This window comes from Ambystoma mexicanum, chromosome 5q (genome assembly GCF_040938575.1).
Source record: "Ambystoma mexicanum isolate Mex_15411 chromosome 5q, UKY_AmexF1_1, whole genome shotgun sequence".
Taxonomy (NCBI): domain Eukaryota; kingdom Metazoa; phylum Chordata; class Amphibia; order Caudata; family Ambystomatidae; genus Ambystoma; species Ambystoma mexicanum.
Genome location: NC_090933.1, coordinates 212,210,007 through 212,234,258, shown reverse-complemented (window position 1 = coordinate 212,234,258; position 24,252 = coordinate 212,210,007). Strand labels below are relative to the sequence as shown.

General features: G+C 44.7%; 1 protein-coding gene across 6 annotated transcripts in view; it reads left to right on the top strand.

Annotated features, from left to right (window-relative positions):
- Nucleotides 1-24,252, top strand: part of ZNF236 (zinc finger protein 236) — a 2,444,547-nt gene that overhangs the window by 897,637 nt on the left and 1,522,658 nt on the right. For all 6 annotated transcript variants that reach the window (XM_069620724.1, XM_069620725.1, XM_069620723.1 and 3 more), the window contains one exon: nt 5,100-5,360. In XM_069620724.1, coding sequence (XP_069476825.1) covers nt 5,100-5,360 — 261 coding nt within the window. The remainder of the gene's footprint in view (nt 1-5,099; nt 5,361-24,252) is intronic.

Below are 24,252 nucleotides of genomic sequence, written 5' to 3'. Positions count from 1 at the left end.
CAAGACAGAGAAGAAAAGATAGACGATCTTCAAGGCATTGTACGGTCAGATCGTGCAAGTGCACAGACAGTATAGAAGAAGTGAGGGGGAGAGGAGAAGTGCAGGGGGGGAGAATCTAGGTACGCCCAGTTAGTCAGAAACTGGGTGAGTGCCGAGAGATGCCATTCTCATGGGTCATTGACCAAGTGCAGTAGCAATGAGGCAAGTGCAGGCCCTGAGGCAAGTGCTAGAGGACTGGCAAGGGTTCCAAGAGGGATTTCAGCACCGGAGAGATGCAGTACCTGGGCTTGAGGCCAAGGATAAGTCTTATGGTTCTGTTCTGGATGAATTGCAAAGTGCAAAAAGCAGAGGCATGGAGGTTGAAAAAGAGGTTGTTGCAATAGTCCAGCCTTGAGAGAACCAGGGCTCTGGAGACTGTGAGCCTTTGGGGGAAGGTGAGAAAAGGAACGGTACCTCTGAGGAGGTGCATCTGGCAGTTGGACTTTTTAGAGCTGTCCGAAATCTGAGTGGAGAAGGAGAGTGTGGAGTCGAATATGACCCCAAGGTTTTTTGCCTCAAATGTGGGTGCGGGCGCATAGCCAAGGGAGGCCGGCCAGAGTTGGAGTGGGAAAGCGGGAGCAGGAGTCCCAATGCGAACAATCTCAGTCTTACTGGCATTGAGGCAGAGGTCATTTGCAGCACACTATGACTGAATTGCAGACAGTTATATATGAGCGAGGTAGAGGAGGTGGCTGAGGGTAGCCTGAAGGAGAGTTGCATGTTATCCGCAAGTGAAACTGGCAATCAATCGTGCCAGGCAGCCATGTAGACATTGAAGAACAAAGGGCATAGGTTAGAGCCATGGGGATGCTGCAGGTTGAGAGAGTGATAGAGAGAATGGACCAAAGTTCCACCTGGGATGGGTGGTCGGAAAGGAAGGAGGTTAACCACACCAGAGCCTGACCTGTGATACCCAGGGTGTCACAGACGTGCGATCAGGATGTTGTGGTTTACCGTGACAAAGGCAGAGGAGAGGTTAAGAAGAATGCGGACAGAGTGAATGTTAGTGTCAAGATCTGAGAGCAGGTCTTCACAGGTGTTCAGAAGAGAGGTTTACGTGCCTCTGGATGCTCTAAAGCCAGACCGATGGTCGTGGAGGCAACCAGCAGATTCAGTGTGGAGGGTGAGCTGAGATAGCCAGCGTCTCCAGGAGTTTGCCCAGGAAAGGTGTGATTGAGATGGGGCGGTAGTTTGCTGGAATGGAGGGGTCGGCAGAGGGTTTTTTAAGCAGAGGGTGCACAACGCAGTGCTTAAGAAAAGTTGGGTAAACTCCAGTGGCAAAGGAGAGATTGCAGAGCTCAGCCAAGGCTGGAGCGAGAGAGTCAATGTAGTCCTTAATGCTTTTCGAGGGGCAGGGGTCCACCTGTTTGGTTGATGCCTTCATTGACCTGACTTGTCTGGGGACCTCATCAGGTGTGACAGGAGTGAGAGAAGAGAGGAGTGGTAGTAGAGGGGCCAAGGGAGGCTCCATTTGTGGGGAAGTGTGATGGAAGTCAGGTGTGTGTAATTATTAGTAATTGTCGACTCTGCCTGACCCTTGTGTTCGGTCATGTCAGATATATACGGCTTGGGCGTTAGTCTGTTTTCTCATTAAGTGATCTGTCTGTGAGTGTTTGTGTCGGAAATGGTCGGGGGTGGTTTGAGTTCCTAAGTATCCTACCTGGTAGAATAGGGAAAAGGGGAAGGGGAACCCAAGTCCCACCATCCGGTATCCTACACCTCGAAGACACCTTCATCCATGTGATCCTCCCGCACTGGTCCACCCCCGGAACTGGATCCAAAAGCAATGGCTGTGTCCTGGACGACAGATAACTGAGGACTAGCGGGTGAGACACCTTCTGGTTTCTCACATATCCTTTCCCTATGCTAGATTGATATGACTGGTCTTTGTCCAGGTTCTTCATCGTTAAGACCTGGGAAAGAACAGGGCTAGATATAGCCAAGGACTCTCGCATATTCCATTGATTTCTTTTTGACTGTGTAGGTAGAGGCAAGGTGGTTTTATTGGTCTCTCGACTACAATCAACAAAGTGGTCTCTAGGAGTTGACTCTGGTTTTATGGGTTCTTTATAGCTGGTAGGGGGTTCCTTAGATTCCGACTTTTCCCAATCCCATATTGGAGAGTTTTGGGAATAGTAATTAGAGTGCCAGCAGTCTTGGGGTGAAAACTCTCTATAGGGAGGTAGGGGTTGCTGCAGAAGAGTGGGAAATGCAGGAATCCAGACCTATAATGACCTCCATCGGGGAGCCAAGGAATGATGGCTGCAGAAATTAAACATGACTATCCCCTGATGTTAATGTACACAGGTATTTTGGGGTATATTTAACTGTCCCTGTGTTCACAGGTAACTTTAAACTAGGGTAGCATTCTCGAGGTCCCTTGTCGTGACCAGGTCAGCTCTTATGGTGGTTTGCTTACTACCTGAGTCAATTAACGTCATCACTTTCTTCCCATTCACACAAGCTTTTTCATAGGTGAAGTCAGCAGAGGACTGACATAAACATATGCTGAAGGTCTCTAGTTCTTCGGGGTCTTCCCACTCTTCACTGCTTCTTACTATCCGTTGTCCCAGTCCCACTCCCCGAAGACACCTCATCCAAGTGATCCTTGCGCATTGGTCACCCCCCGGAACTGGATCCAAAAGCGATGGCTGTGCCCTGGCCACCTGGACAACAGATTCCTGGGGACTAGCTGGTGAGACATCACCTGGTTTCTCACACTATCTTCTGGATGGGTTTGTCTTGATAAATATCAATGTACCGAAGGACTTGTGAGCTTAAAATCTGTGCAGGTTCTGTCTAACACAGCTGGCGTTTGTAATCAGATGCTCTTCGGTACTTTAATTTTGTTTCATCTATCCGAACAATTTGCGAAAGAAGGACAAATGCTGCACATCTGAGTAATGAAACATTTTAATTGGGATTTCAGTACTTAATACATAGTGCTCCTGTCACAACCTAACCCAGCAATTCGCTGCTGGAGCTGCTGGTTGTTCTGCTAAAGCTGTTTAAATAGGTGACTGTGTTGTACCTTGGTGCGTTAGGTGAGGTGTATATACCATGTTTTTCTGTTTATTTATTCGTATAGCGTGCAAAACCCTGAGGTATATAGGCGCTTAGACTAAAGAGAAATGTTTCAGTGCTTCGGGTTACAGAAAGGAAGTGTAAGAGGTGAATTACAAGCATTGTAGAACGTGCAAAGTTAATACATCATACACAAAGTGCAAATGAGAAGAACAGGTGATCACATCCATTGAGCCTGACCACTAGTTGCAGGGCGGCAGAAACACACAGATTCTAAGTCAAATCAGTGGGCAAATACATGGTACCTACACCATGTTGCAGGGTGGCAGCAGCACACAGATGCAAGAGTCGAAACAGTGGGCAAATACATGGTGCCTACCCATGTTACAGGGCAGAAGCATGTAAATACAAGAATAGATTAGAGGGTACTATCAGGTTAGAAGAGGGGGAAGATGGGAGGACAACAGGAGCAAGAAAGGGGGTTGGGGCACACACAGCATCACAGGCTACTGGAGGGATGGGGGGCACACACAGCATTATGAGCGACCATGGGTGGGTGTCCGGAGGAAACGCACAGTATCACGGGTGACCAGAGGGCTTTACGGGGCGCACACTGCGTCACAGGCAACCGGGTGGGGCACACACTGTGTCACGGACGACCAGGGAGGTGGTGGGTGGCACACACATCATCACCGGCGACTAGGTGGGAGGGGCGGGAAGCGTACCTGGAGCGGACAGGGAGCAGACAGGGGCCTTAGGTTATAAACTCTAAATCTGCATAATGTGGCATCCTTGGAGCAATTTTAATGCAAGAGCAGGGGTATCAACAAACTGAAAGAGGGAGAGATTCGGACTAAGTTCCTAAATACCCATCAAGGTAATATTTGTGCATTTATGAGTAGAGATGGACAGTTCCGATACTAAGTATTTATGCTTGCTGCTTATACTAGTAGTTCTGTATTTGTATTGGTTTACTGTGATTGTATTGCTGAAATAACAGTGACATACAATTACAAAGTGCAATAAATAGTGCAAGAAAAATAGCAACATGACTTTTACATTGCCCATTGTAAAAATACCTTTTTTTCAGGGGTCACCCCCTGACCCACACCTTATGTCTCCTCCTAAACTGTCTCCCTCCCCGTTATCCTGATTTTAACCTAAATCTGGGGTTTCTCTTGGTTTTTTTACACCTAAAACTAAACACTATCATTACACTTTCTTGCCTTTGTTTTGATCTTTTTTCTGCTAGTCGGTATTTTTTACGCACTCTATTCATTCTAGCAATATTTCTTCATCTTTCTAAATTCAGTTGGTATTATTTCCTGCAATATCATCACTGGATATCATTTGTCTTCAACAAATAGCCTCTGACTGGGTGGGGCTGTTGAGTCAGAGAATTTGTGCGCCTTGGGCGAGCACATTCCTGTCACCTTAGTGTTTTGGCAGAGGCTTTACTTTATATTCTTGGTTTTATTCCCCATAAATGCCAACTAACACACACCTATTTTAACACTGATTCCATAGAATGAACCCAAAAACTTGAATCTCAATCATCAAGATGGGTAGCGTGGAAAAACAAAGTGCCTGGTACAATGCCCCTGTAATTCAGGAAGTCCATGACCTATTGACTATGTAGAGTCTCATGGGCACGATTTACATGGCAAACATTTTCTTTTTATTTAAAACTGGTCCAATATTTTTTGCTTTCAAGTGGTCTAACAAAGAAACTATCAATTGGAATCTTGACGTTGTAGGGTGAAAATAGGTATTCTTCAATTTGAGACTTTAATAAAATCGGGAAAAGGAATTTACATCAGCACAGATGCTTTTTCCTTTAAAATAATTGCAATAATTCATTAAGTGACTGATACCAGGGTGTTGTTTTCTGAGTTATCTCATCAGCAAATGTTAATTCAACTTTTGGTGGTCATGGAAAGATTTCCGTTATTCTGCAATTTCTGAATGTCTGTCTCAAAGTGTTAATATTGTGTTTTGAAATCCATTCCTTTGCTGATTTGATTTTCTGTCTTAAGGTCTCACACAGGTGAAAAACCTTTCAAGTGCTCTCAATGTGGAAAAGGATTTGTGGCATCGGGTGTGCTGAGAGCTCATGTCAGAACACATACTGGATTAAAAGCACATAAGTGTCTTATATGTAATACATCATTCACAACCAATGGCAGTTTGAGGCGCCATATGACTATCCATACTGATTTAAGACCCTATATGTGTCCATATTGCCAAAAGACATTCAAGAGCAAGTTAAACTGCAAAAAGCATATGGTGGTACATCGGTGAGTTGAAACCTTTTTTTCTCCTTGCAGCCAAAACAATGTTTGCAATGTTTTATATGAAAGTTTGGCAAAACATCACCCTACATGAACTTTGATATCTTACATGATATATTGTGGAATCTGTTCCCTGTCCTCCATGCTTATGGGACGTAAACCCCAGTATTGCAATGGGACCAGAACATGAAGTGCAGTAGCATTAGAATTAAAAATGTGCCCAGTAAGGCACCTCCCTCAGGCACACCTCTGGCTACAACCACCAGTACCTTTTGCTGTGGGTTAGCACAGGAGCTTTGTGTGGCAGCTGTCCTTCACACTTTAACAGTTTCCTCTTTCTCACATGTGTTTACGCATTTTTGCCTAGAGGATTGGGGTTTAGGTGCAACGTCCCTTTTTTTTGCTGTAAGCGAGGCATGGTATCACAAGTATGACACTGACACAAAAGGTACAGATTATAAAACCTTTACTCAATTCTCAGGATTTGGAAAAACCATTACTTTCCCCTGTAGCTAAAATGGGAGTAGTCTACCATCAAATAATAAAGAAAACACAGTCCTAGTTAGTCTGTCAAATCAAAGTGGCCTAGACTAACAAAACCTTATGCCTGTCCTATCTCTTATACAAAAAGTATAAAGGGGAACATGTATGCAAAGGAAAATCAGTGTTCGAATATAAAGAATCAAAGTGGCCAAGTCCGCTCTCAACCCCACATTGGACAGCACGGAGGAAGGCAGTCCCCGTTGAAAAGGAATGGTTTCAAACTGTGAAGAGACACAAGTGTTCACAGTTCAAGGGTCTTTATTGAACTTCAAATGGTTTGGTTAAACGCCTATCTAAACCTAAATCTAAGGATGGGAGCAAGCTATGAACATCAGATAATAAAGCAGTCGTAGTCAAGTCTGTGTCAAAGTAAAAGGGCATATAGTAATAAACCTATTGCCAATCCGCACTTGTAAATACAAAGAGTGTGGGACAAAGGTGTATGCAAAAGAAATGTTTTCAAGAAATAAAGTCAGGGCTGTTAAGGATTTCAATCAGGCGATACACCCTGGTCTCAGCCTAGTATGCAGTGCACAAATGAAATGCTTATTTTATTATGTCTATAGGTTCAATATTCTGAATGATATGCCACTCATATCACACCCCTTCTCAAACTACCCCCAGGTCACAATGAACCAGGAATCAGGCTGGTTGGTAAAGGTAATATTTATTTATTTATTTAAAATTCAAATCACACATATACTTTGTATTAGGGAGCAGCAATCACCAAATGTGGTGACAATAACAGATAGGTAGGTATGTAACGCAGTTAAATTCACTTTTCAGCAACACAGAATATAAGGCACAGAGAAAAGAACAGTTTTGGCTTGTTTGAAAGATAGCACTTATGTTAGGATTTTCCCTGGCAATCTTTATCAACCCACAAATAAGCAATTTTAAATAGATATGAGGAATCAGCAGGTAGTCGGGGAATAGAGAACCATGAACAGCATGTAAATACCACCTTCCCAAACAAGAGAGGAAAATGGATTTGAAATCTTACACTTTTAAAATGACATTCGAAATGGCTTAGCTAAACATGAAAAGTGTGCAAAAATCCTTAAATCAATATAAATTTCTATGGGAGCAACATTGGAAAGGTGCTAACAATCATGAGCTATAGTTTGAGCAAAGGTAAACACTTTGAATCTTAATGGAAGTTTGGAAATAATTTGAAACAACAATCACACGTGTAAAACTTTGCAGAAATGCTAATTCCCGCCTAAAATTCACTAAACGGTTTTTAAGAATAATGGGTGAAATTTGTAGTGCGGTTCTTGTGTTGGGATGTAGCTACAGGGCTTATGTATAAGTATGAGTTGAAATGAAGCCTCTAGCTATTAAACTGAGGGAGATATGCAAGGTTGAATGAGAGGCGTTTTTAGAAAAATCAGTCAGTGAAAACAGAAAAGAAATCAGTTTGGACATGAAAATATTTACTATAGTGTTAATCTATGACTAGAGCATTCCGACTAGAATACCAAGGAGGGACAAAGTAAGCTCTGGAGTTGATTCATGACTTCAACACCAAATCCCCAGTGTCCTCTCCTGGCGGAACCAGTCGGATCACTCGAAGTAGGATTGATAACTTAAGATTTACACAAGATGAAAATGACTAAAGAAATGGCGCTTAGCAAGATAAACCAATAATAGGATAGCAGTAAGGATTCGGACAATGTTACAAGTTATTAAGATAAGGATAGGAGTGTTTAGAGATGGGATGGAACAAAACAAGGCAATGCTATGCTATGCTTTTTCTGTGCTTCCTATTAATACTTACAGTCCACTTTAATTTAAGATTTTGGACCGTCAAGGGTTCTGGTCATCACACGGATTGGTCTAACCAAGGACAGCAGGGCACATCTGGCGGAATTGGGTTCAGGTGGGTGGTTCTGGTCACTTGGACTGGCACTTCAGGTTACTGCACTGGACTGCGCTGGTTACTGGAGACAGATCAGTGGGATAGTGAGTTTGCTGCAGGCAAGCCTTTAGTAGTAGCAAGCCAGCTGGAACAAGATGCTTCCCTGGGATTTTGGGATTTGTTTCAGAATTTTGAGGCCTAGCTGAAAATGAGTTCCGCAATGCTGAGGCCTTAGCTTTGTAAGTAAAATCAGGAATTGGGAACAAAGATGGAGAATTCAGGAACAGGATGCCACGCAGAAAATCAGGATGCAGTTAGGAATCAGTGTGTGGTGTGTTGTGAGGTTCCCTTATTTATCATGCCAAATGACATCACTAAATTATATGACAGGGGCAGACTTAAAACCCACACCCATGATGCTATGATTGAGCAAGAGCATAGTTTCCACCTTGCTCCTTGATGGTTGGATGACAGAAAAGGATGTCATGTTTTATGGTGTAACTTTACAATGTCTGGAAACCTCCCCCCAGCTCCTAGAACCAAAATCTAATTTTTCCACAAATACATATTTATACAGTGATGACCTCTGAGAAAATCAGATGCACAGGTTACATATGTCGTGGGTCACATTTCAATCCAAATCCCCAGTCTGTGGGACCTGGTTTAGGCTTTCTGTGACATTTTGGCAATTTTAACCATGAAAGATTTGGCCTAAAATTTCCCAATTTTGTACATAGATGCGCGTTTACCCCTGGGATATGTGTACAACATGTCATGTGCGCAAATTCAATACTTTCCCCACAAACTGTTATTCTTCACAACTTCTGTTACTTATGCAGTACAGGGTTCAATCGCGTCTTCAAAGAAAGCATACAATTAGAGTTACAACTACCAACTTTCAGATGTCGCCTCATTCTTTTGGCAAAGTTAAGTGTCTTTAAAGCTCAATTAAAAATAGGCATTTAAACACCAAATCCTTAGCAGTTTTTTATTTTCTTTGAACTGGCAGCAGCTGTCAGTTTCCTTTGAAGTAGAATGAGGGGCCACTCCCTTTGACTGAAGTTTCCTGCCTTTCGCACTTGACAGGTGAGAATCTTAGCCTGCTATTGTCTTGGCTAAGCCCCCATGCTTGCAATTAGCATTTCCTGCTCCAGAGGTTTATGAGGTGTCGCCCTTTCTCAGGGGTGGCACTCTGGATAGCAGTTTTTTTTTCTTTGACATAGTTTGCCATTCAGCCTGGGTTTTTGCTTTGATGTATACTTTTAAATCTTAACTTTTAAACATATAAACAGTTTATATGTGTTTCTACAGTAGCAAATACTTTTTACATTCTTGAATAATCAAGCCTTTACACATGGATATACTTTTAACATAGGCGATTTTGCTCTTCATTCAGGAAAAAGCACATTTACCTTATTTCTTTTAAATTCGGTGGTTTTCCTCTGCAACAAATACCCATTTTAGTCAGCTCTAGTCCTTCCCTTGAGTGCTGGAATTGTTTTCAGTATGGATACATGTATCAGACATTGGTTTATAGTCTTTCTCTGAACAGCTGATTCTTGCTACTTGTTGCAAATAAATAGCTGCGTTTTCCTGTGGAAAAATGAAAACACAGTCCCTGGGTTGCTTTTCCAAAGATACTGTTTCCAGGAGCGGTCATTCAATGAGGCCCGGTTCCTCTGAGCCACAAGGGATGATCCTGAGCATTTCAGGGCCTTTTTGATCATAGTGGTGTATGAGAAATGAAAGGATTTGGTGCAAAACAGCACTTTAAAGGTTGAAAAATAACATTTAAAAGGGATGTTTGGTGTTTTTCAGCACAATAATGCTGCTTCTTCCCTTTGTTCCATGTTGAATGTGGCAGAGCCCACTGGCATGCTCCTGCAGTGAGGACTCCCACCTGAACTGTGTGTGGCAGTGTGTGCAGCCTTTTACTGGTTCTGACACAAACACAGTTCTAAAGATTTTGGCGGGCACAGGAGTCAGCGCGGTCATTTTGGGCTATTTCTTTCACCATTGCAGTAAAGTGATGTAGTAAGGCACATTGGAGTGGCAGGTGAGCAGTTGGCTTGACTTCCCCATGTTTTCATCACGGGGCAAGGTGGCAGGTTCGAGTTACGAGGACACAGTTCAAATCTCAGATACCAGGGCCTTCTGTCTGTCAAAGCCTCCTTTGTGATAAGTCTCTTACTGCAGAGGGTCTGTTGTGACAAATCAAATCTCAAAGTTCCATTCCTATCAGGATTTTCACATGCACAAGTTCTCGCTTTCAATGTTCATCATTGGTCTCTCTTGTTCAGGCGGAGATCCCCTTTTTATCACAATGTTCACACCTGGTCTCCCTCACTTGAGCTGGAACCATGGATCTCCATCATTCAGGCTCAGATCCTCTTGATTTGGGTACCCCTCGTTTGGGCTCAGATCCTATAGGAATGGATCTCCCTCATTTGGTCTCAGATCCTCTTAGTATCAAAATGGAGCCAAGGACAATGCCACAGCAATAGCTGCTCCTCCCCACCTTGGTCAGTTACATGGGAGGGCCCTTGATATCTTTGACACGCAATGCAGGATTCTTCAGTCTGGTTTCCTGGCCTTACGCGTTATGCTTTGAAGGTTTCTTGAAAGTAACTGTGTCTTGCCAAAAAGGTCAAGGGTATTTCCCTTCTTAAGAAACCGTCTTGGTTTGCCTTCTTTCTCCCCTCGTTCAGCTGCTGACTCGAAACTGCTGTTACTTCGTGTGCTTTGCCTCGCTCAGATCGTGCTCTCGTATTCCGCCTTTTTTCTGCATGGGGAAGTTTTCTGGAAGTCAGGTTTGAGTGATTGTCAGTAATTGCCTGACTTCGCCTGACCATAGCAGCGGGACATGCCAGGTACCCTGTTCAGGTGGGAATCTGTTTTCTCCCAGAGCGGGCTGTCCTTGGAAGTGTATGTGAAGGGAAAAGGGGGTTAGAAGGGCGGTAAAGTTCCCACCTATCGTACAGGAGGGGGGGATATCGTGTCTCTCCATCCGGTGTCCCACGCCCCGAAGAACCCTCACCCAGGTGATCCTCCCGCATTGGTCCATCCCCAGAGTCTGGATCCAAAAGCTGAATGACTGATCCCGTGGGACTAGCGGGTGCGACACCTTCTGGTGTCTCACACCGGAGTCAGGATGACACACTCTTGCCCAGGTTCTCAAAACAAAGCATTTCACAACGTGGATCGAGGCCTGTCTGGCCTTCCACGTTAAAGTCACTTTTCCAGCATTCCAAATAGTTCTTTCACAGTTCAACAAAAAGTTCAATCGTGCAACCAAAAGTTCACATAGGTCTCCCTCAGTCGGGCTTGGACCTTTCAATCGCAGCACTTGAAGGGATTCCCTTCGCCAAGCTTTATTCACATTCATTAGGGGTTCCCTTCCCCTAACTTATCCCACTTCCGGTCTCCCTGAGTCAGGCCCTGACCTTTTCCTGATGTCAAACTTTTGAATGGGCCAGGTTTTTATTTTAGACCTTCGCAGAGGACCACTTTGACTTGCCTTTCAGTTTGCACTCTTGTTTTATTTGCCTCAGTGCTTCTCAGTCTATGTAGTTCAATATCAGAAGCACAAAAGTTCAACCTTCATCTTTCACTTCCCCTCTTGCCGGGGTCAGTCTTGATCATTATGCTTTTGAAGTTCATTCACTTAGTTGCTTTATATCAAAAACATTTCCCCTTTCGCAGAAACTTTCAAGTGGGCTACTTCCTTTCGCCAAACCACTCCGATACTCAGTTTCACTCGCTTCACAATCATCAGTAATTTTTAAAGCTCACCACAGGTCTGCTTTTCTTTGTGTTTCATCCATGCGCAGTCAGCCTTCAATTGTTAGATAAATTGTTGCCACTTCAGTCTTTCCTTAACACACACAGGTCTTTCATCTCGCTTGGCAACTCACACGCTGTGTGCATTCCTTTCTTGTCTTTTCCATTTGAATTCACCAGTCAAGGTTAATACCACAGGCTTGGCCTTGCCTCCCCAACTCTGTCGATCACCCGGGAGGATTGCAGGCTCTTTTGAAACACAATGCAGTCTTCTTGGCTGGTATTTTGCCTTCTCCACGTATCTTATGGTTCTTAGGAGGCAACAACCTCCTGCAGGGAACTCCTGGGTTTCTTTATCCTTGATTCTCGTCCCGCCATCTGCCGCTCTGCTCCAGTAGGTTCGCCTTCTCCCCGAAAGTTCTCCTGCTGCTCGTGTTCCACCTTGCTCAGAGTTTGTCTCTATGTTCCCCCTTTTATCCGTGTGGGGAGAGCTAATGGGTGTCAGATGTATCTAGTTAAAGTCAGTGCCTGACTTTTCCTGACCCGATTAGTGGGACATGTCCAATGAGATATATAAGGGTTAGCCTTGTTACCCCGTTGCCCTCTTTTTCGGCCCAGTGTTTGTGTAGAAAGGGTGGTGGACGGGGGGGTTTGGAAATCAGAGAATCCTATGAAATAGCAGGAATAAATGGTTTCGGGAAAGGGGGGAATACTGCGTCTCACCTTCAGTCGCCTCACCCCCACTCCCTGAATACCACTCACCCAGGTGATCCTCCCGCACTGTCCACCCCCGGGGTCTGGATCCAAAGGCGATGGCTGTGCCCTGGCCACCTGAGAGAGAGATATCCCTGGAGACTATTAGGTGAGACACCCTTTAGTTTCTCACACTGCTCAGACTTGCGTAAGTGAGTGTCTCTGCCTAGACCATTACTTGGGCCTCTGTACATCCTGCAATACACTTTCTCAGTCCATCCATTCATAGTTAATACAATGGAAAGAGTCATTCCATCAAAACTTGCTATTAGACTTGGCTGATTTTGTTGGGAGAAAGCAGGTAAAGTACCAAATCATGTCTAATTTTTCTCACCTGTTTGACACTCTTCACTCTGCTAGTGGCATTGATACGTCACCTGAGCTAGAGTTTGCAAAACCTGACCCTGCAGAACATGCAGATTCAGGGTACAGGGGTTTAATGAATGGAGTGGTGGAATACATGGGTTGGGGTCAGCCCTCCAGACAAGGAGCGTATTGGGGCTTTTTATGCAGTAAAATAATGTTAAAACGCCACATTTGATTTTTATTTTCGTACCATTTATGCAGGCTGGCCACAGTACTTTTTTGAGAATTCTCCTATTATTTCTCTCCAGTAGATGGCACTGGAACACATATTTAGCAAATGCTAACTTTGTGTGAACTGCTGTGCCATGTTACTGTAATAGGAGTAGGACGCACACTTTTGGGCATGGTGGAAAGGGCATGTGCTTAGCACAGGAATCGCTGCAAGCGGTTGCTTTTTTAAAATGAATTCTTCAAAATGCACAGGTTCTGTCTGGTGAGTTTGATTGAGGACGGGGACCGGCCTGAAATAGAAGTACCAACAATGTCATGCATGGCCCTTGATTTATTTGGCTGAATCTGAACAGGGTTAATTGCTACCACTCATGTTCGATACATGGAGAAGGGAATAACCTGTTTATATTTTGGATGTGGTATGTTAATTTTGCCTCGACAAAAGCCCATTCTTTCGGGTACTCTTTAACGGAATCATCCCCTAAGCAGACATAACTCTCTAAAAAGTGTTCTTCATGGACTATCTTCTGTTTAAGGAGAACGCTAAGCATGTTTAGAGCTATGGAATAAATGACAAGGCCCTGCAGTGGCTAATGTAGCTTGCGCAATTCTCCATGTCCCTCACATATTAGTGCTGTCTCTAGCAGACTGTGGAAATGCAGCATCTGGGTTGTGGGACCTGTGTGATGTCTACACAGCACAGCGAATGGTATTAACCGAACTGAAGCTCCCAACAGCACATCACAGCTCTCTTGCACTTTTCACACTCAAGCCTACTAACCCATCCTACCCTTTTTCCATTCAGATCCGCCAGAGCGCCTGGGAAACACTCCAGTGGTGATAGTGCACAGTATAAATAGCCTTTAACATTGAGTTGAATATGATTTATCCATCTTCGGTGATAGAAGCAGGGCCTTTAACCAGACCGCTAAGTGTGACCCTAGCAAACCCATTCATAGCTCTGCAACACCGCGCAGCACAATTAGTCACACAATCGTGTGCATCTACTGCTGACTTTAACAGTGCAGTAAATCTCTTCAAAGGTCGGGCAATTACAATGAGTCTGACCTACCAGCCTCACAAGTGGAATCTGCAAATCGTCCAGGTGATGCAGACGCTTGAACATCAATAACAGGTGGATTCAGCCACTTTGTGACAGTTTCTCCCTGAGCCCCTCCTTCCTATAGGAAGAGCCAATCTTCCAGTAAACGTGTTAAACAAAGGCACATCACAGTGCAGCAATAATGTAATTCTATATGGGGCATATAGAATTGCATTATTGCTACACTGGCCCTCCCCCAGTCTCATAACACTCGATTTGACAGGCAGTCTCACCAGCCGGTCGGTGCACCAGAGATTCTAGTATAGCGGACTGTGGTAGAACCAACATTACATTTTCTCCCCTGTTGCTCCCAGCCACTGAAGTTGCTTGGGCCGTCCAGAGAACTGCCCCACATTCTGCAATGTTCTGTTATGCCCTGATATTGAATCTTTCATTGCATTCCATATGCCATTTTCACACTTTCTAGGACCTTCAGGATCTGCAAGAAGTGGTTGTTTCAAACTTAAATTGAGAGAGTTAACTGATTGTAACATTGAAGCTGCACTGGAATAGTTTCATTACAATGAGTAATGTAGTTAGATGCCCCTACACAAGTAGGTTTGCGACTCCTCCACTGTCTCTGAAGTTGGTGCCCCTCCCAACATTTGAAGGGTTAGTCCCCGCCTAAATTTTAGCCCAAGTGCACCCCTGGATGTGCGCACTTGCATTTTGTTAGGCAGAGAGGCGAGGGAATCCTTTCCCCGAAACTGGCAGGTTTTACTGTATTTGTTCAGAAAAATTTACTTGGAACAAACGCAGTAACACTTTAAAGCTGTTACTTTCAAGAAAGACTACCATCACCTCTCTGCATATTGCGCTTTAAAATATACTATTCGATAGTATGTGTTGGATACGTTTTACTCTCTTGCAGAGGAGAAAACTAATTTTTACTCTCTTGATATTGCATTTACTCTCTAATTTGAAAAAGCATGCGTAAAATACTCCCACCTCAAAATCTTATCTGGAGCACTGGTTGGGGTAGAGCCTTACCCACCTTTGATCAGGATGACATGGCTGACATACTAGATTGGGGCCCCCAGAAGGATCCAGTTCTCCCTTTCCATAGGGCACTTCAGAGAACGGTAGAAAAGAACTGGGAAGCTCCTGACAACATTGCTGCAGTAAACAGTAATTTTCCTAAGAAGTTTAGAACTTCTAGTTCTGATCCTGAGTATTTAAACAGGCATCCCACTCCAGAAAGTCTGGTTATTCAGGCTGCAACAACCGCAAGACAGACTGCATATCCATCTATCCCTCCGGATAGAGAGGATAAGAAGGTAGATGCTTGGGCCCGTAAAGTTTTTACTTCGGGTAGCATGGTTCTAAAGTCAACTAATGTCACCTGTACCCTGGCCAGGTTCACCCATACCCTGTGTGACTGCATTTCGGCGGCAGCTGAACTTATTTCCGGAAGTCGAGGAAATGGAAGGCTTCCTGAATATTGTCAGTGACGGAAAGGAGGCAATGGGGGGAATGTCTCCAGTCTGGAATGGATACTATCAGCAGATCCATGGCTGCAAGCACAGTGATACGCAGATTTGCGTGGTTGAGAAAGTTTGGGTTCGCACCAGATGTGCAGGCCAGACTTCTCAACATGCCTTTTGATGGCTTGAAGCTGTTTGGTAGTAAGGCTGATGAAAGCCTAGAAAGAGTACAGACCTCAAAAGCGGCAGCTAAATCTCTTGGCGCCTCCATGCGACAGCCTCAGAAACACTATTTGGGCTCATTTTCCTGGAGGGGTTGTTCTTTTTGGTACTACTCCTCTTTTGGTAGAGGAAGAGGACAGGTCTTTCAAAGAGGCAAGAGAAATGTCACCCGTGGTGGACAAGGAAAGACTGCAAAGCCAACCTCAGGAACGGCATCTTTGACTTTAGCCGCTCCTGCAGCCGCCTCCAAATCACTCTGACGCCTTATCACACACAACCCCGGTTGGAGGCAGAATCTCTCAGCATCTGAAAGAATGGCAGGGCATTACTTCAGATGCTTGGGCACTGGAGACAGTAGCTCAAGGTTACTGCCTTCCTTTCTTCAAAAGGCCTCAGGACCATCCACCGGGAACCAACTCTGTCAAAATTCCGGACACGCTCCTGTTGCAGGAAATTTTAACCCTGCTAGAGAAAGGTGCAATAGAACATGTACCTGTAGCGGAGAGGAACAAGGGTTGGTACTACCCTTACTTTCTTATCCCAAAGAAGGACATAGGATTGAGACCCGTCTTGGACTTAAGAAACTTGAACAAGTTCCTCAGGAAGGACAACTTCAGGATGGTAACCCTTTCTCAGATCCTTTAGGCTCTCCAACTCCAAGACTGGTTGGTATCATTGGACCTTCAGGATGCTTACTTTCATGTGCCAATCCATCCCAAGCACAGAAAGTACCTGAGGTTTGCAGTTGAAGGTTCTCACTATCAGTTTTGAGTTCTGCCATTCGGGCTAACCTCCGCCCCGAGGGTTTTCACCAAGCTGATGGCGGTTGTGGCAGCAATTCTCAGGAGAGGGGGGATTCACGTCTACCCCTACCTGGACGATTGGTTGATCAGAGCACGTTCGCCCGAACAAGCTCAGAAACATCTGTCGATCACCTGTCACCTCCTTCAGAAATTGGGCTTCTCCCTCAATTTCAAGAAGTCCCACATGATACCATCCCAAAAGCTACAGTTTATCAGAGCAGTTTTGGATACTTCGTCGGGCAAAGCCTTGCGTCCCGAGGTGAGAGCTCTCCACATCCTGCAGATGGTAACAAAGTTTCAGAATGCCCAGCATCTACCGGCCTTCGATTTTCTTAGGTTGCTCGTTCTCATGGCATCCTGCATTTTTCTGGTACCAGAGGCCAGATTGAGATTGAGATCCCTTCAATGGGCCCTCAGAACTCAGTGGTCCCAGTTCTCGGGGAGTATGTCGGATCTTCTGCAAGTCCCGAGCACTGTTGCTCAGGATCTACTATGGTGGGCTTGAAACGACAACATCCTCAAGGGAGAATCTTTTTGGCAACCATGGCCGGAGATAACAGTATTAACAGACGCCTCACTCACGGGGTGGGGAGCCCATACCAACGATCTGACAATCAGCGGTCATTGGTCTCCTCCATCGGAGTCCAAACTACACATCAACCTATTGGAGCTGAGGGCAATCAGACTAGCGCTGAAGGCCTTCCTGCCCTCTGTACAGGGAAAGAATGTCCTGATAATGACGGACAACACAGTGGCCATGTACTACCTCAATAAGAGAGGAGGAGTAGGGTCACTACCACTGTGCAGAGAGGCAATGCAGCTCTGGTTCTCGGTAATACGAAAAGGAATCTCTCTATCGGCAGTTCACCTAGCCAGAGAGCAGAACACGGTGGCAGACGCTCTGAGCAGGAAGAGCAGTCTCCCACGAGTGGGAGCTAGCTCAGGAAGTCCTTCTAGAGATCTTTGCCCTTTGGGGAACCCCTCAAGTGGATCTGTTCGCGACAACGGTAAACCAGAAGAGCGAACAGTACTGCTCAAGGGAATTTCCTCTGAGAGGAGGTTTAGGAGACGCGTTCGTGGTGGACTGGAAGTTTCCACTTCTGTACGCGTTTCCTCCAGTCCTGTGATTCCTCAAGTAATCAGGAGGTTGAGAAAGTTCAGGAAAACCATGATCCTAATTGCCCTGGATTGGGCCAGGAGGGCGTGGTACCCAGACCTTCTGGACATATCCATCTGCCCTCCAATACGTCTTCCGCATTAGAGAGGATCTTCTCTCGCAAGAGGAAGGTCGGGTTTTCCAACCAGAGGTCAAGACACTCAACCTCCACGCATGGTTTCTGAGAGGTTGAGATATAAGGATTGGGATCTTCTGGATGACATAATGGAGATTTTGGTTTTGGCCAGAAGGCTAGCAACAAAATCTTTGTACCGATGTCGTTGGAACAAGTTCAGTAACTAGTGCAAAGATAAGGATGTGGACCCTTTTCAATGTGGCACCCCAATGGTGCTCTTTCCTATTGCATCTAGCCAATCTGGGGCTCCAGAGCGGAACAATTAAAGGATATCTAGCTGCGCTGTCCATTTTCAAGTGCTCCTCGGAAGAGGTATCTTACTTCAAAATTCCATTGATAATTCAATTCCTGAAAGAGCTTACTAACGTATACCCTCCAGTCCCTTTTCATGTCCCAACTTGGGATTTAAATCTAGTACTTACATTTCTAACTTGTATATCTTTTGAGCCTCTGCACTCCTGTCCCTTGAGGCTTTTAACATTGATGACTGTCCTCCTTGTAGCCTTAACCAGCCCGCACGGTTAGTGAACTACAGGCTCTCTCCTGTAAACCCCCATATACTACTTTTTACAGTGGTTCTTAAAGTTAAACCATCTTTCTTAACAAAAGTAGTTTCTGACTTCCATTTGTCACAAAAAATCATATTATCAACATTCTATCCCCCTCCTCATTTGGGTAAAGAAGAGGAGAGACTGCATAGACTGGACCCCAAAAGGGCTCTCAGTTTTTACATTTGAAGAATGTCAAAATTATGTCAAGATGACCAACTTTTTGTAGGTTATACAGGTCATAAATTAGGATTAGCGATGACAAAACAAACTATATCCCGCTGGATCATTCTGGCTATAATTGAATGCTACAGATTGGCGGGAAAAGACCCACCGGATGGGCTACAAGCCCATTCCACTATGGGGAAGGCTAGTTCTGCGGCTTTGAAGAGGGGAGTTCCTGCAGCAGATATTTGTTCGCCTGCAACATGGGCATCAATGCATATCTTCATCAAGCATTATTGTTTAGATGCCTCTTCCTTCAATGAGGGTTTCCGTCCATGAGAACAATAACTGGTACTCCCACCTCCAAAATTACCACTGCTATGGGAGTCTATCACAAGATGAGGATTACGTGGGAGGACACAATCCATTTGAAGAACAAGTTACTTACCTACTGTAACGTTCTTTTGACTGGATGTTCCTCCCTCGTATTCCTCATCGCCCCTCCCATCCTACCCTGCAGTACAGTTTACATTTCTTACACTTTGCTCTCACGAAGAGTCTATCAGTCATGAGGCACGCCTGGGTGTTCCTCGAATATTTCCTCAAAAAACAGAACTGAAGCGAAGGGGCGCGGCACAAGCTTTTTGTACTGATGGTGACGTCGACACGGTACGGAGCCTGTCGAGGAACATCAACGCCACGGTCTCGGTCACAGTGCCCTCTACCGAAGAAAAAACATTCTGAAGCAGCGAAGCTGGCAGGATACGAATATCACAAGATGAAGAATATGTGGGAGGAATATCCAGTCAAAAGAATGTTACAGTTGGTAAGTAACTTGTTCTTCTGCTCAGGTAGCGCAGGAGGGCGGTTGGGCGGGTGGGTGTGTTATTTTGCTGGCAATGCCAAAATATCCTACACGTGGACAAAGCCGCTGTGTATTTTGTACTATTACCCGTTGTAAGGCCCTTGACCAACTGGGCTCCCAGTGACAATGTGTCCACCTTCCACTACTGGATCCGTGACCTTGGGATATTACCCTATTTTTAAAAATTGCCATTGTACTTAAACTATCCATACTAAATGTGTTTGATAAGGTCTGCGTCCCCACAATTACGGGTAGTTATTCTGAAGAAGGTTATGCATTTGCTACTCCATGACAAAGTGCTTACCCCAAGTCTTAACTTGGCCCTAACTGTGTTTAAAATAAGCCATTTATTTTGTTATAATACTTCTGGTTGTTAGTGTTGCTGTTGAACCCTTGGAATACTACAGGTTATTTGTACCCATCTGTGGCATTCTCCCTCCTAAAATAATCACGGGCTGGTCTGTCTACGCTATCACATACTCTGTTGGTACGCCCTATCATAAGGGCAGACTTTTCTGCTGGCTTAGTATGGTTTTGCTAAGCCCTTATTGGACTTCAAGTCTTATACCCGAGTCTGGGATCAGGGTCGAAATCCCGAAATGGAAATGTTCGTGGGAGAAAAAAAAACAAAGATTATTGTTCCCAAAAAACCTTCAGTATTTACTCGCCTGAACATTTCTGATGTGGCCCTCACCCACACACACCCCCAAACCTCCACACCCCTACTTGCCTTGCTGCCGACACGCTGTGCCCCTGCAACGCCTGTTCCTTTTCACTTCTGGGATCGGAAACCGGCGCTGCAGGGTCCTTTCCTTCTTTTTTTCCGGTTTTGCTGCGGGATACACCCCCCGCAACCCCTGCACCCGAATGGGGGATTTGGTCAAACTTTTTGCCCATTTGATATTTCAGAACGGCCGAAATTCACCCAAATCTCCCATTCGCACTTTTGAACTCTGTCTTTTTGGCCGATTCCATGATTCTGTACCCCGTGGGAGTGTCCCACACCACCAAAATTCTGGGTACTTCTGCTGTGTTCATGACCATAATTTTAAATTGTCAGTGCACTTGAGTTTATCCATCCACACTTACCGCTGAGCCTGTACACCGTGGTGGTGTCCAACACCTTACCAGCATTCTGGGCACTTCTATTGTGCTCATACTCCCAAGACCAACCTGAGGTGGTCCTTGTCTTCCTCAGATACCTCATTTCCTATGACAACACATACACAGAAGTCTGTTAGTATTACACCACAAGTATGCCAAACAATTTCCCCCCAGTTGGCCCCATCAGTGATGAACCCTTACGAGGGTCAGTAATTTCAATTTCCATTATCTTTTTGTTCCTACTACCTGATAAGCTCAATTGATGGTGGTGGGGTTGGAGGGGGGGGGTTCTAAATGGCAACCTAGTATTGCCATGCTGAAGTTCTGGCTACCAATACCCTAAAGGAACAAACAACCTATCTATTCCCGCCAGCAATGGTCAGCCAAATGGTACCTAAGGTATATAGGGGGGTGGAGGAGGGATACATTCTCCATTGCCTTGTTTTCTCAGGCGGTAGTCCTGCTTAGACTCCTTACGCCCCATGTCCCAGCACTAAATGGACGGTACAACCCACCTGGGAATGTGTGGGCCTGGAAAACATGAAAAGCCCCAAAAAGTATTTTCTATGTACACCTATCATAACTCAAGCCTTAAATCATCCCTTTTGTGGCAGTTCCACTGTTGTGGCTCTGCCAGACAGGTCAAGCCCTCACAATGCAGGGTGCACACCCATACTACAGTGTGCGTACCTGTACATTCCTTGAAAAAAAACAGGCAAGTGGTGTTTTTCGGTGGGAAGCGCTGTGCCTTTAAACTTTCTAATGAGCTGTGACTACGACTTGTGAGCAGGAAGGGAAAAGCCTTTAATAACCGCCTCTACCGTGAAGCGGAGGCGATGGTCTGTAAAGCTACAAGGATGGGTAGTCGCTGAAGTCTGAACTCCCCTGTGAGGGATACCGAACTTGCCCTTGAGAAATAGACAGTGTACCTGCATGCAAAAGATGCAGATGTAACGTGCTGTGACAAGGGGAAAGTGACTTATGCAAGTCAGGAATGCAGCCTGAGGACCCCCACAGAAAAAATAAAACCCTTGGATATCGTTGTGCTAACTTTGGACAAAAGGGAGGGGAATGAATCCCCCACAGGAATAATTGATCATGAGATGCCCACATTAGCGTAGCTGTGAGCAACTACGTGGAGATCAAACAACATCCAAGGAAATGCCATTGCTGTGGAGTAGTGGAGAGAAAGAGGGCCTGAGATTATGGGGACTATCGACCGACCCGTGTACCCAGTGAAGCTTACCCCCCGATGCCAGGGGGAGCTGGTCCCCCCAATCCTCCCACCTGTTCAGGCCACCCGAATTGATAAAAAGGATATAAAAAAATCAGAGCTAACAGCACAGTTGGCCAGAGACCGATCTGACCTTTCAGAAAAAATAACCTTGCAAAAAAGGAAAAGCTTAGCAACCATCAAAGACTGTTTGAGTGTCTTAGATCAGACCACAGTGAATAGAGATATGAGCGCTGGATTCAACCCACAATCTATCCTATTGGAGCCCTATGTATTCTCTAGGACTCCCACTGACCAGAAGTCATCTGAGGGCCAACCTGGTGCCCCACCTATGGCAATAACTCCAGAGGAAAGAACCGATATAAGAACTGAGATGGTAGATGGGCTGACTAGCCTAAAAGAGAACTAAAGGGTAACAAAGTGTAGAGAAGTCATTCCGTCTTCATAAGAAACAGAGGACTTAATATTTGAAAATAGACCTGCAGTTAGTAGTAATTTTTCATCTTCATTGCGGAGTCCCCAGAATTCATCCTATTTAAAACGGGAAGAGAGCAGGAGGGATTGGAACCAATCAAGCGATGTGTTAAGTCACATGCAACAGATGATGATTGCTGCCCTCACTATTTCGTTTAATCCTTTTGCCAAATCATACAATGCAATTAATAGTTCGCTGCAAGATCAGGCTACGTCAAGATCAGGCTACTTTAATTGCCATGGTGCAGACAAAATTGATGAGCCTGGAACGCTTTGTTTCTAAAGTCGAGGATGGACTTAATAAAGAAGCAGAAGTCTCTCTAATGACAGAACCGCCCATTTGATATGGCGTGGTCTGAATCCAATGATAACACTCTCCACATGGATGCAATCTTAGAAGATTGTAAATGGATGAGGAACCATTGGAAACGGGAACAAACATAACATTTTGTGACACCCAGTCCAAGGCCTGTAAATCCGAAATTGACCACTTCCTCCAACCCAAGTGCCCCGATTGAAAATTTGAAGGTACTCGCGAGTGGGAACCATGTAATGCAAAACTCAATGAAGGAAACAAATATGTTCTCAATATTCGAGCCAAGCACCACCTTGGAAGTAGTGGAGGGGACCGCAGTAAAGAAAAAAGGAGGGCAATAAAGAGAAAAAAACCTAGAACGTAAGGGTAGCTCAAAAGAGAAAATCTAATGGCTCCAGGGCATTCTTAAGGAACATAAGAACCCCACCCCCCTTTGAGATGAGGCAATCACCTAAACGTCTGAGAAGAGAATTGGCATTGCCTTAAGAAGCCCTGTCATCCTTATCTGCCAAACCAGTCCCTTCCAACTTGAAAACAACTGAAGAAAATGAGGGACATGAAGCTGCGTCAAAAACCTGCTTGAGTGATCGAATAGAAATAATGGATAGCAGGATGAAGACAAGGAGTGGAACAACTTAAGCCGATCTGACTGGGCAGAAATTTAAAGACCAGTTAATGAAATCACTCCAAAACATCAAAGGCAATCAAATACAAATTCCATGGATAAAGACAAACTGAGCCTATTCGCTAAAAAGGAACAACCATTCAGAACAATGGAACAAAAAAGGGTTAGCATTGGTTGATCCTCAAAGGGAGAGGTCTTGTCAAAAAGGGGCAACAAAAAGGAATCATAAGAACGGTGTGTGGAATCACAGAATTCTCATCAAAGTCCTAGGGAAAAAAGGAAACCTGTACATGAAATCCCAAAGAAGGATTTAAAAGTATATTTGGAAAGAATAATATCAGGCCCGAATGTGCCTATATTGAATCGTAGAAAAGTCATGAAGCTCCTGAAATATATTCCAGCAGTTAAACATATAACTACGGAGGATATAAGGGTGGTGGAGTGTTTGGTCGAGAGGAAAATGGCTTTGGTGATACTCCAGCTTGATTCACATTTAACCAAGGAGGCCCTGTTAGCCCATAGTGATACATTTCTACCATTGGGTTATGAATTGAGCGACCATCAGGAGAGGATTAAAACTAGGTGGAAGGAGATAAAAAAAAAATGAGGGAGCCTCGCACAAAGAATACTCCTCTAAGCAGAAAAGGGAAAATTGATGAGCGGGAAACGTTAAAGATGAAACAACTTAATTTCTCCCAAAAAGATCTCTTGCTGCTAAAATTCACCATCGAGAATCAATCCCATAAAAACAGGAGCAGACTTATTCAGCCAACTGAAAAACAACAGGAGGAAAAGCTAACAAATTAGACCTGGCTAGTCGGGGCTTTGGGGAATTCTAAACAAGGGTAGACCGGTGGCACACAAGAGGCAAGTAGACTCCTCATTGGATCTTGGAACACAAGTTGTTTCAAATAATTGTTTGCTGAAAACTCTTGCAGCCTGGACCAATATGATATCTTGTGTTTCCAAGAGACGTGGCTCATGACTACTCCCTCATGTGAATGTTGTGAATCCCATTTAAACCCAGCATGTAAGAGCATTTTGGGGAGACCGTTCTCCAGGCTACTAATGCTGTTAAATGTAGACAAGGGTGTAGTAATAATTAGCCAAGAAAATCCAAACCCATACATCCAAGTACAAACATCTTGTAGGGGTTGTCATCCAAGAACAACTAGGTACCTACTAATAAGTGTGTATTGGTGGGTGAATATGGGTCAAAAGGAACATTTTTCATCAAATTGTTAATGAGA